The 11609-nt window shown below is 33.5% G+C and overlaps 1 protein-coding gene and 1 long non-coding RNA gene across 6 annotated transcripts; one reads left to right on the top strand and one right to left on the bottom strand.

The window, feature by feature from the left end:
• On the bottom strand, positions 1 to 2096 carry LOC131610589 (uncharacterized). Of its 4 annotated transcripts, none has more exons than XR_009286543.1 (7): positions 1839 to 2096; positions 1652 to 1711; positions 1502 to 1547; positions 1118 to 1156; positions 957 to 1026; positions 766 to 845; positions 1 to 454 (listed from the first exon to the last, which is right to left on the bottom strand). It is a non-coding gene; the product is annotated as an uncharacterized LOC131610589 (long non-coding RNA). The 4 variants fall into 4 exon arrangements; XR_009286542.1 differs by having other exon boundaries at positions 8 to 231; positions 1839 to 2095; XR_009286544.1 differs by lacking the exon at positions 1 to 454 and having other exon boundaries at positions 461 to 845; positions 1839 to 1891; positions 2022 to 2090.
• Positions 2097 to 5902: 3806 nt separating this feature from the next.
• Positions 5903 to 11193, top strand: LOC131643310 (cyclase-like protein 2). Of its 2 annotated transcripts, XR_009296197.1 has the most exons (8): positions 5903 to 6302; positions 6411 to 6455; positions 7578 to 7650; positions 8056 to 8153; positions 9623 to 9693; positions 10413 to 10542; positions 10717 to 10886; positions 10991 to 11193. XR_009296197.1 is itself a non-coding variant. In XM_058913499.1 (7 exons), exons 1-6 carry the CDS (start codon positions 5957 to 5959, stop codon positions 10539 to 10541), a joined length of 762 nt encoding a protein of 253 aa, XP_058769482.1. In that variant the 5' UTR covers positions 5903 to 5956; the 3' UTR covers position 10542; positions 10717 to 11167. The 2 variants fall into 2 exon arrangements, 1 of the variants encoding a protein (XP_058769482.1); XM_058913499.1 differs by having other exon boundaries at positions 10717 to 11167.
• The last annotated feature ends 416 nt before the right edge of the window (positions 11194 to 11609 follow it).

Here is an 11609-nt window from a genome sequence, read left to right as displayed (position 1 = left end):
ACTATCCTATTTTAAACATACAAGTTTCATTACACAGTCAACACAGTATTTTGGAGCATTCATATTTTGATACAACCATAGATATTTTTGAGCTTAATAAAATGCAGTAACTTCACACACTCAAATCAATAAATGCACTTGTAAATAGCCAACAACAAATCCCTTAATGGATTACAAATTCCATTACACAGTCAACGAAAATTCTATTCACTGCTATCTTACTTCCAGCCCCTATCTCAAGACAAAATGAATGCACACCTTTCACATATTTGATATACATTAAAGTTTATGTGTAATTTTTGTTTGGTAAATTCCTGGAGCAACATGTAATTTTCTTTTCAAGGTCATTAATCTATGTAATTTTCTTAAAGTTTTAGGGATCTTTCAATCAATAAATGCACTTGTAAATAGCCAACAACAAATCCCTTAATGGATTACAAATTCCTTCCAGCCCCTGAGATATTTATTAGTATAAACATAATCAGTATAAACATAAGGATGGAAAGAAGATAAATATTCTCAAGACAAAATGAATGCACACCTTTCACATATTTGATATACATTAAAGTTTATGTGTAATTTTTGTTTGGTAAATTCCTGGAGCAACATGTAATTTTCTTTTCAAGGTCATTAATCTATGTAATTTTCTTAAAGTTTTAGGGATCTTTCAAGCTGCATAAGAAAACTAGCCAAAATGATTCATGACAACATAGAAACATTAATATTCACACCCTTTTTAATTTTCAACAATATCTGAAGACTCACCATGACCAAAGAGTCAAACTTCAAATCTCCATTAAACTCATAATTTCTCACTTGCATCTATATTCAGCCACCATGGTCACCTATATTCAAGCTAAGTCAACCTTAGCATACATCTAAAAAACATGAACTACATCAAATACAAACATGACTTAAAACAAAACAAAGAATTTGTTTCCATCTAAAAGTAGTACCAAGAATGTCGAAATCCATAAACATAAAAGTAACGCTTTGTTATGATCCTCCTGTTATAATCCTCTAGCCCTGTTTCACAAAAATACACAACAAATCAATTAACAACCTCCAAAAAGGAAAAACTAAAAAATAAGAATTGAACATTTGAATAAGACATCACATTAACTCAAAGATCTTGCTCTGTTATAATCATCTAGACCTGTTTCACAAACAAAATAAATCTATTAAGAACCTCCAAAAGTCAGAATCCACCAAATATAAATAAAATCACAACATTTCCAGCAATAATAGAGTTATAGAATTAGATATAACATCAAAGAAATGGAGAGATGATTCCAAAGAAGAAATATCCTAAAATCAGTTGCAAAACAACCATAACCTAATAACCATAACCAGATCTCTAACTCCAAAATCAACCAGATCTCAAACGCCAAAATATTTAATCATGAGTAACTCAAATAGATAAAAGTTCTAAAATTTTAAACACTTTAAAACATTTGAACATTTGAGAATATATAATCATATTCAAAAATAAGAGAGTTACCTTATCAAGACCTGTAATTTCAGAACACTTTAGTTATCTTTCAAAGCTGCAACAAGATTATGCAAATTAGAAAACAACTATGAAAGAATAATCAAAACCTTACAAAAGATTAAAACCAAAGGCTAATGTCAAAACCTTAACAACTATTACCTTAAAAGAAGAATCATTCTTCATTACATCTTTTTGTTGAACCTCGAAATCAAAGCACAACTAAAATGAAAACAAACCTCACTTAATCTTACAGTTCACAGAACTCAAATGAAAACCCTAGATCTAATCACTTAGAGAGAAAAAAACTAAATAACAACCCTTAACTTATAAATCAACAAAAACTAACCTTTGGTAAGATTTAACTTCAACAAAGAAGAACCAAATTTTGTAGCTTCAAATCTTGGCACATGAAAATAAATTATTTACCAAAGAAAGATTAAAATGAAAAGATGATGAAGAAGGCAAATAGTGGGAAGACGATGACAAGAAAAATGGGCAAATCTGAACTAGTAAGAATGAACGAAGATACCATTATACCACGGCGGCAGAGACAAGAGAAGAAGGAAAACATAGTGAGGGACTGAGAGAGAAAGAAATTAGGGTTGTGCTGATGGGCAAACTCTTACTAGTAAATATATAGTAGTAATTATAATAATAGTATTAAAACAAAATAGGTTCGGTCGGATTCGGCCACCGATGGGCCTAATATTCTAATCCGAACCGAACCGAAGTAGCCCACTTTAAACTGAACGAACCACCCGCTTTAACCCGTGACCCAGTGTAATCCGACCCGAATTGTTTTTTTGCATTCGGTTCGGTCGGTTGTGGTCAGATGGTTTTCTTTTGTCCACCCCTACTAGTATGTGAATGATTTACAGCAATGGCGACACGTGAGTAGTGTGGTGAAGGAAATATTGGTTGCACGTGGCTAGAGTGTAATTTGGATGAGTAGTACTCTTGTTTAAAAAGATGAATCATTTCATTTACACAGTCAGCATCAAAAAATGCCACATGTGTCTTAGTCAACTACACAGTCAGCATTTGTGGTAATAGGGTGTGGTAAAATTGATGTTTTGGTTTTATAAGGGGCGGATCAAAAAAAAAACTTCAGGGGACAAAACTGAAATTCGCCCTAATGACAGAGGGCATCGTATATTTAATCCTATTTACAAATAAATATATAAAACAAAACTATAAAGAATTTGAATTACTAGAATTAACTAAAGAAGCAGACTTAAGGCAAGACAGGATGAACGAATAGGCTAGACGAGTTTTGGCGGGCGGCGGGCTCTGGCGGACGACTTATTTTGGCGGGGCAGATTTTGGTGGGCTGCTGGCTCAAAATTCCAATCCACCCTGTCAATTTTTAGTGGGTGTGCGGGCCGGTCCAGCGGGCCAGGACTTGTTTTGCCACCCCTAGAAACAGTGTATCTGTGGGATCATTAGAGATAACATTACTCATAGATTCTGGTAAGATGATTAGATTCCTAGTATTAAACTTCTTAAATTATTAATGGTCGGGTTTTAGCTATTTCTATTAACCAATGTCATTTTGCAGCAAGTTCTTACGCCACATCTTTCAAGAAAATGAGTTTATATCATAGTGAAATTATTCATTGATCTTCTTCACCGTTTTTGACAGTAATCAATGTTAATATATTTATAGTTAATTGTATTTGGATGATATAAAGACTAGATACATAATTTATTCAATGAATGTGAAAAGTTAAAATTTGCTTATACATAGGAATGAAGGGAGTAGTTAGTATTTTTCATAGGGGAGAATCTAATTTGAAACCATTCTTATCATTCTACTCATAACTCTTTCCATCATATTTGTATTTCTTGACATTAAAATTTATATATTCTGATCTCATTTACAATTTTCTGATGAATCATCTTTTCAAACCACTATACCTTTCTCATTTTCTTTCATGTTAACCCTCTTCAACTCCTCAACAAGTTTCTTCAGTTGAAACATCTATCCACCAGCTCGACATACGCTTCCAATTAATCCCACTTACCCTCTTTGCTTCCTCGTTCACTTCCCATTAAAATTATTTGAATATAGATTCTATACTTGATTGAGTTATGAAAAAGATAGATACAATATTGGTAATTCAAAAATGAGCAAGTGCACTTGATCATCGATTAAATTATTTCTTCTCTTCTAAATTGACAGTCTACTTACCTTACTTTTCATGATTCATCGGTCCCCTTTACTCCAGAAATAACTTTAATTTGGAGTCACCTAGATGTAGTTTCATTCTGTTGTAAAAATAACGTTTTGATTTAATGAAAGTTGTTGTTTTGGTCTGGGCCCACGAGCAGGCCCATCGTCGTCTAGGGCCCAATCCAGAATGAAAGCCCAATGAAATAGTCACGTACAAATTCGTTGGAGTTTCAACCCACGTGTCCCACGTAGAGCCCATGACCAACTATCCATGTGTCCCACATAGAGCACGTGGTCGACTGTCAAACGGAAGATTCAGTATTCCTCTTCCGAACCCTACAGACAACACATCCACGATGCGAGTCACGCGCTGACTCTGGCCTACCACGTAGGATCCTGGCAGCCTGCTGTTTTGGGCCTCCACTAATCCAGCCCAAAACGGCATACCATGGCCCAACGCTGGAGGCTATAAATACCCTCTTTCACAAGGAGGTCAAGTAATTCATTCATACTTACCTCACTCACTTGCTTTCACTCAGAATATCACTTTAGCATCGGAGTGTATTGCATGTACCCCCTCCTCTTCTTCGGACCGACTAAAAGGAGTTCACAGGCCAAGACGATTGTCTAATCCCGGTAAGATCAGTTGTAATTACAATATTGAAATCAACCGTGATAGTGTTATTCCTTCTTTGTGTTTGAATTAGGAGAGCCGCATAAGATTTTTTTTGACCCGGATGAAACTTGTGTATTTTTGTATTGAGTTGGCCTCATATATATTTATTACATGTAGCTTCACATCTTTTGTTTGATATAAGATCTTTAGGTGATTTGGGGTACGAGTTTTTTCTAGTGAGCCTAGGATTTTGTTTGAGTTTTTTTTCTTTAGGTCTTGCAACTAACTTTAGAGGTAGGTTTATTATGATCTGGCATATTGTGGTGTGGTCTATCTAGTCGGCTTGTAATAATAAGTTATTCCGGCATATTGTGGTGTGGTCTATCTAGTCGGCTTGTAATAATAAGTTATTCTTTGGTTCATAAACAAATGGATTAGAGTATTTTATTTGCTTGGAAATGGTTCTTTAATAAATTCTCTATAAAAATGGTTTCTTATTAGATTTTCTGTGAACTTGTGTTCTTTCTTCAATTGACTTCAGAACTCTATCCTATGTTTGAACCGTCGATCAAGAGTTTTGATTTGTCTCTCTGGTGCTTAGTGGTTTTTTTATCGTTATGCACTAGCTTAATTTGGAGTAGGTGAGTTTGGTCTTTGTGTTCAAGTCTGATTCTTTTTGGGTGGTGCTGTGTTGTGAAGGTTTTTCTTGAGCCTTCACTTTTCTTCTCCTTGGTTACTTTTCTTTCTCCAATTAAAATATTTTAAAGTGCCAAATCATAAAAGTATTTTAAAATTTACATTTTAACTTGGCTCTTTACATGGTCGTCATTGGTTGACAGTGTAAAAATAATTTACACTGTCAGTGCACCATCCCTTTTCTCTAATAATAATACTAAATTGAGAGAAAAATAAATTTAATAAGTTTTGATTCAGACTAATATTACAAAATATTATTTACATTTTATATTTAAAACACTCCCCCACTATTGTATATATCAATATCAATCCTTTCAAATTAGCAAATAAATTGGTTGAATTTTTCTGTTGGTAAATCTTTTGTTAACCCATCTATTTAAAAAATAAATAAAAATATAGATTGTAATTATCAATCTACTATCTAGTTTACCTTTGATGAGTTACTTGTCAATCTTGAATGAACCATTTTCTAAGCCACAATACTATCATGATTAATACTACGCCCCTAAAACAAGACTAGATTGCTACAAGAAAATGCTATCATTAAAAAAAAAGGCTTACAGTCCACACCAACTTTTATATAATTTTATAAACAACATTGCATAGTGATATAGGTCTATAATGAGAAATAAACTCAAGTTTATCTATTTTAGGAATCATAGCAATATGTTGTGATATAGGTCTATAATGAGAAATAAACTCCCGTTTATCTATTTTAGGAATCATAACAATATGTTTAATATTGACCATAGAAATAAGAGAATGATTAATCTAACCATGAGTTGCATAAAGAGAGTTAGCCACATTTTCCCAACATTGTTGGAAGAAAAGATAGGGGTAATCTCAGTGGGACATTGTGGACCCAATTTATCTTGAAGTAAAAAAAAGGACTGTTGCTATTTTATTTCGCAATTAATTAAATAAATAAAAATCAGTGAACACAGTGCTCACACCACCAAAACCAACAAAGAAACCCAAAATGAACTACCAAGCGGTTGCGTTAGCCATAGTGGCGGCAATTTTCACATCAACCGTAATCGGCGATGATGACCTCATCCCTCCTCGCCGCGAACTTTACGACAACGGCAGAATCTTCGATATCACTCACAGGTATCACCCGGACATGCCGGAGTTCGAAGCTAAAAACGGCATCGGTCAATTCCTTTGGCTTCCAAAGAGCATGAAGAACGGTTCCATCGCTAACCAATCGGAGATGAAACTTCCCGCTCATACCGGTACTCATGTTGACGCTCCTGGCCATGTTTATGATCACTACTTCGATGCTGGATTTGATGTTGATTCACTCGACTTGCACGTTCTCAATGGTTTCATCTTCTTTTCGGTTCTTGATTTTTTTGTTTACTTGTTTTGTTTTATTGGTTAGGGTTTATTAAGCTTGTTTTGTTTTGATTATGTGATGAATTTTTTTGCAGGTCCTGCTCTTTTAGTTGATGTTCCAAGGCATAGTAATATAACTGGTATGCATAATCTAACCTGTGATGATTTTTTCTTTTTGGTTTGATAAATAACTTAATTCAATGTGCTTATCATATAAAAATGCGGATGTAAAAGTTATTTTGTTAGTTATTTCTATAAGCTCTTCCTAAGTTTTTGTTTGGATTGACGGAATGAAATGAATTAAAATTAAAATTTATTGTTTGGATTAGTTAAAATTGGATGGAGCAGTATCGATTTCATTCAGTTCCATCACTTTTGCCACCAATGAAGCCGTGATACTCTAACTGAATCGTATCCAATTCGCTTTGATACGCCGCTGATACGTATTGAAGAGTATCCGAATTTTTTTTAAAAAAAAATAAAAAATTCCGATACGTCCCAATACAACGCCGATACGTTGGGAACACTTCTCCAATACAAGGCTATTTAATCTCATGACTATTCATATTTCTAGAACATTTCTAGAACATAAATCAATCTTCCTCATCTTTAATTCTTCTTTTCTCAACTTTAATTAGCTCATCACATTCATTTTTCTATTACTAAATCAAACTTTTCCTTTAATTATTTTTTTCTCAACTTTAACTATCTTTTCTTTTTCTCATAATTTCTTTACCAATTACTATGAAATTTTGCAAACTCAATTGGTTTTTGTTAGAGAATGATTTAACTAATGTTTAATTTTTATATACGTATCTTAAACGTATAGTATCTTAAATTTCTCAATGACTGATGTATCTCTATATCGGATACGTATCGTATCCGATATCTGTATCGTGTCCGTGCTTCATTGGTTGCCACCATATTTTTTCCCTCCAATTTGGGCGGAAGGAAGAACTTCCTTTGTTCCGTCGTAAAATACCCAAACGATAGAATTGACTCTCCATTCCATTTCATCTCGCTCTCTTTCCATATTTTAAGATATCCAAATATAGGTTAAAAGTCTCACAAGTGGTTATACCAATTTGCCTATTTTAATCTAATTTTCTGTTAAAAAACTGCTAACTTCAGTGTTTCTTTTTACTTATAAATAAATGGGTTGTTATTCTATTTTGGAAAAGCTTAGGACTATATTTTCTACTTCTATTTGTTCATTGTTCTTAACAATTGTTTATCAAATGAGATATATTTTTCTTTTCCAGCTGAAGTTATGAAGTCATTAAAAATTCCCAGGGGTGTAAAGCGTGTTCTCTTCCGAACGTTAAATACTGACAGGTACTATGTAATAGTTCAAGTTAAATGTTTTGTACTATTGTAGTGAGTATCAGAATATTTTGTTAACACAAGACCTATTCAAACTGCACTACTGGTAGTTACAACAAATTTAATAAATTTGAAGTAAGCATCCATGAAATGCAATTAGCTTAATTTCCAAGTTAGTAAATATGTTTGTCTCAATTACTTTTGACTCTTCTGTTCATTTCAGTTCCTGTATGTCAAACTGAGTGTAGCCATATTGTCCATGAAACACTTAGTTATGATTTATGATTTTCTATTACTGCTGTTCAAATACATTGATAATCCACTTATATGTTCGATGAGATCTTAAAAATTTTTCATAATATTTTGACTTAACTCATTTGAAGTCATATCTGAAACTAAAGCTTGTTGAACTTTTAGGCAGCTTATGTTTCAGAAGGAATTTGATTCAAACTACGTGGGATTCACTGTGGATGGAGCAAAGTGGCTTGTGGAGAACACTGATATCAAACTTGTTGGTAGGTTTAAATTTATTTTATGGGTTTCAGCTACTTTTGTCATATGTGGCTAGGTCTAGAGCTGTGTGGTTAAAATGAAGTAGGACCTCAACGGTTTTATGTGACACAAAAGTACCGTTCAAGCTGAAAGGAAAATTTTACGTAAGGCCTACAATGTTGTACAGGACAAAATGTTGGGAGGTTAAGAACCATACAAGGATAAACTAAGTGTGGTAGAGATGGGTATGTTGTGCTTTATAAGTGGTAAGACTAGATGAGACAAGATTAGAAATGACAATATTAGTGTGTTGGGATAGTACCTGTAGTATAAAAGAAGGTAAAAAATAGGCTTAGGTGATTTGAGCATTAGAAAGAAGACCCGTGAATTCTGTTGTAAGGAGAGTAGATCGAATGGAGGGTAGTCAAACAATTAGAGATAGAAGAAGATCTAGAAAAACTATTAAGAAAGATCTTGAGCTTAATGAATTGAGTAGAAACATGATCTTTGATAGAGTATTATGGCATAATTTGATCCATGACCATGTAGCGACTGCACTTAGTTGAATAAAACTTGGTTGTTGTTGTTGTTAAGATGTTTTTCTTGACTCTTACTATATAGATGTTTTATACATATCATGCAATATTTATTAGATGAAGATAATATTAGTCTCTACAGTCAATATCAGTTATGGCGGTGCATAAGTGCTAAGTTAAGTCCTGATGCGTTGCACTTGTGAGCAGGGGCTGTAGTGACTGTTATAGGGAAGCCCTTTTAAAAACCCACATATGGCCGCAACTTTTAGATGTTCCCTTTGGTTTTATTGTTGACTTTTTTGGTTATTTACTTTTTATATTGGTAATAATGAACTTCGATTCTTAATTATGTTTATATCTTTAATTTTGTGTATTCTGCTATTTTTGAGTCTTTATATATGATATAAAGCTTTGGGAGTTGCCTGCCACGCTCGGAGATCCACCATTGACTACGTAGATATTATATTAAATTTTGCTCTTCAATGAATGAGTTGTGTAGCCATAATTTTGTTTTGTTGATGAAGATAGTTAGATAGGGCAGCATTTTTCAATTACTTGTGCAAACAACTAGTATCTGAACTGATTTGACTTCATCTTTATGGTACCTGTCTCTATTACATTATTTATTTGCAACTTGGAACATTGAATTGCTATTAGTTTGTACAATAAAACTGCAGAAGAGTTTATGTAAATCTTAAAAGGTGACTGAATGTTTCACCATTTCATTTTTTATTGGTATTCAATATAATAATGGCAAGTGAAGTAGTTTCATAAGATCACTCTGCACCTTGATCTCCCTCTCTCCCTTTATGACCATCACTTTAATGTACTACTTTTTACATCTTCAATGTATGTTTCGCTATAGATATCACACCCCAAGTTGTTTCTCTTTCAAATTTTTACATTATTTTAGCTTAATTTTTTTGCCTGACATATATTATTGTGATGCCATGCAGGTATTGATTACTTATCTGTTGCTTCTTATGATTACTTGATTCCATCTCACCTTGTGTTTTTAAAAGACAGGGTAAGATAATAGTAGTCTTTTATTTCTGAACATTGATGTGTTGTCTTACTTTTAGTTAGCTGATTATACTCTACCCATATTGATTAAAAACAAATTGTATCGCGAGGCCTTTAGGGTTTACATATGTTACTTTCCCATAAACGTGAGAGTTTCTTTGAAACTCTTGCATAGTAATTGTCGATGTCTTTATCATTCATTCTGGTGGGTCCAATTGTCCATACACAACTGCGAGCTTTGGTTTTCATCCGTTGTGTGTTTGTTTTCAATAAACACATTTGGTGTTTTCACCTATAGAGTTAGTGTGTCTTTGGTTTCACAAAGGATAGCTAAAAGTGATTTTAGACACAAAATTGATTATGACTTATTTGGCTTGATGATGTTGATTGAAATTTATTGTCTCTAGAATTGATTCTAATTATGATTCACAGCTTTTGACTCCAAATTTGATTGTTACGCTCAAATTTATTGTTTATTTACTGCAGTCTTGACTCCATGTCAATCTGAATGTTTGGTTGATTTGGTGTTTGTTCTACTGATAAAATATTAAACTTGATAGTTTGGAAGATATTTTCTAATTAGTTGGTAGACAGGTAAAATTTCAAACTAGACTGCTAGTGATGTCTTTTGTTCCTTTGTATAAATATTGAATATGCTTAATTTGATGCTTGAATAAGTACCATAATCAACTTGACATGAACTAACTACTACAAATACTTCAGGAAATCATTCTTGTTGAAAGCCTGAAGCTTGATGATGTCCCAGCAGGATTATACTCAGTCCACTGCTTACCTCTTAGGTTGGCTGGTGCCGAGGGATCACCAATACGATGCATTCTAATCAAGTATTAGGGTATGTGTGATTTTGAGGTGCACAAACTTGGGTTTCCTGTTGCATTTTTTATTTTAAAATTTCTAGTCTAACAAGGGTATATGGTATGTATTCGACATTGTTCCTGCATTGAATTCTACCAAAAGAGTTTAATTCTTTTCACTGTAGCTAAAACACGATTTGAAATTGATGCAGGAAGCAGTGCTGTCTCAAATGCAATGGTAAGAGGGGATTGTCAATGATGTATGTATGTTTAGAGCAAGAGGTAGAGAGATGCATCAATGTAGCTTTTCTTTAAATATATAGTTTGCCTGCTATGCTGAACCAAATAAATTGTCGCAGTGGTGTCTTTATGGAGCTAGATGGTAACAATACTGCTCTTCATCTTTCGTGGCATATGTTTCCATTACACTTGTTAAAAAATCTAATATAGATAAACACTCATATATAGCCATGTTTGCATTTGTAGTTTCCTACAAAGTTTCGCAAATTCAGTTGGTGCCTTGAATATCACAAGTTTCCATTGTGATCTGTAATGCAAACACCGTGTATGTTTGGTTTGATGGCGAGATTGTAAAATTATGGGAAACCAAACTTATGCTCGTCATTTTGAAAACAAGAGATATATGTCAATTATTTTTCTACAGTATTATAAACCACTTTTATTAATTATTTAGAATGAAAAAAAGTAAAAGTATTGCACAACATGTTTTGGTCTATGGCAGGTTAAGATGCCCAGTACTACTAATGGCAACAAAGGCTGCAGTACGTTGTCTTTGAATTCACATGAATTCAAACACTGCAAGGTGCCTGAATGCTTGAACAATTGTTGCTGTAATTGGTGCATGCATGCTATTTATTTTTGCTATGCGTTTGAATGCCTAAAGTTACTCTCTGATGCATGCATTGATTGATACTTGCGCCTTATTGTTTTAAGATTCCACTATCAATGCTTCCCATGTAAAGTTGAAATTAATCATAAATCAGTTCATGATCAGTGATGAACTGATGTCAGAGCTTTTACAGGAGGAGGCATAGTAATAATGATACAAAAGCTTTGACTAAACATCACAGACTACGTAGGAGTA

This window comes from Vicia villosa, linkage group LG1 (genome assembly GCF_029867415.1).
Source record: "Vicia villosa cultivar HV-30 ecotype Madison, WI linkage group LG1, Vvil1.0, whole genome shotgun sequence".
Lineage (NCBI taxonomy): Eukaryota > Viridiplantae > Streptophyta > Magnoliopsida > Fabales > Fabaceae > Vicia > Vicia villosa.
This window is presented reverse-complemented; position numbering and strand designations above follow the sequence as displayed.

What these genes read in the sequence shown, in the direction of transcription:
- LOC131643310 (XM_058913499.1), top strand. Translation starts at nt 5,957, where the DNA reads ATGAACTACCAAGCGGTTGCGTTAGCCATAGTGGCGGCAATTTTCACA. An exon ending in AAGGCATAGTAATATAACTG is followed by an intron (nt 6,456 to 7,577) that starts GTATGCATAATC and finishes TTTCTTTTCCAG; the next exon opens with CTGAAGTTATGAAGTCATTA. An exon ending in CGAACGTTAAATACTGACAG is followed by an intron (nt 7,651 to 8,055) that starts GTACTATGTAAT and finishes TTGAACTTTTAG; the next exon opens with GCAGCTTATGTTTCAGAAGG.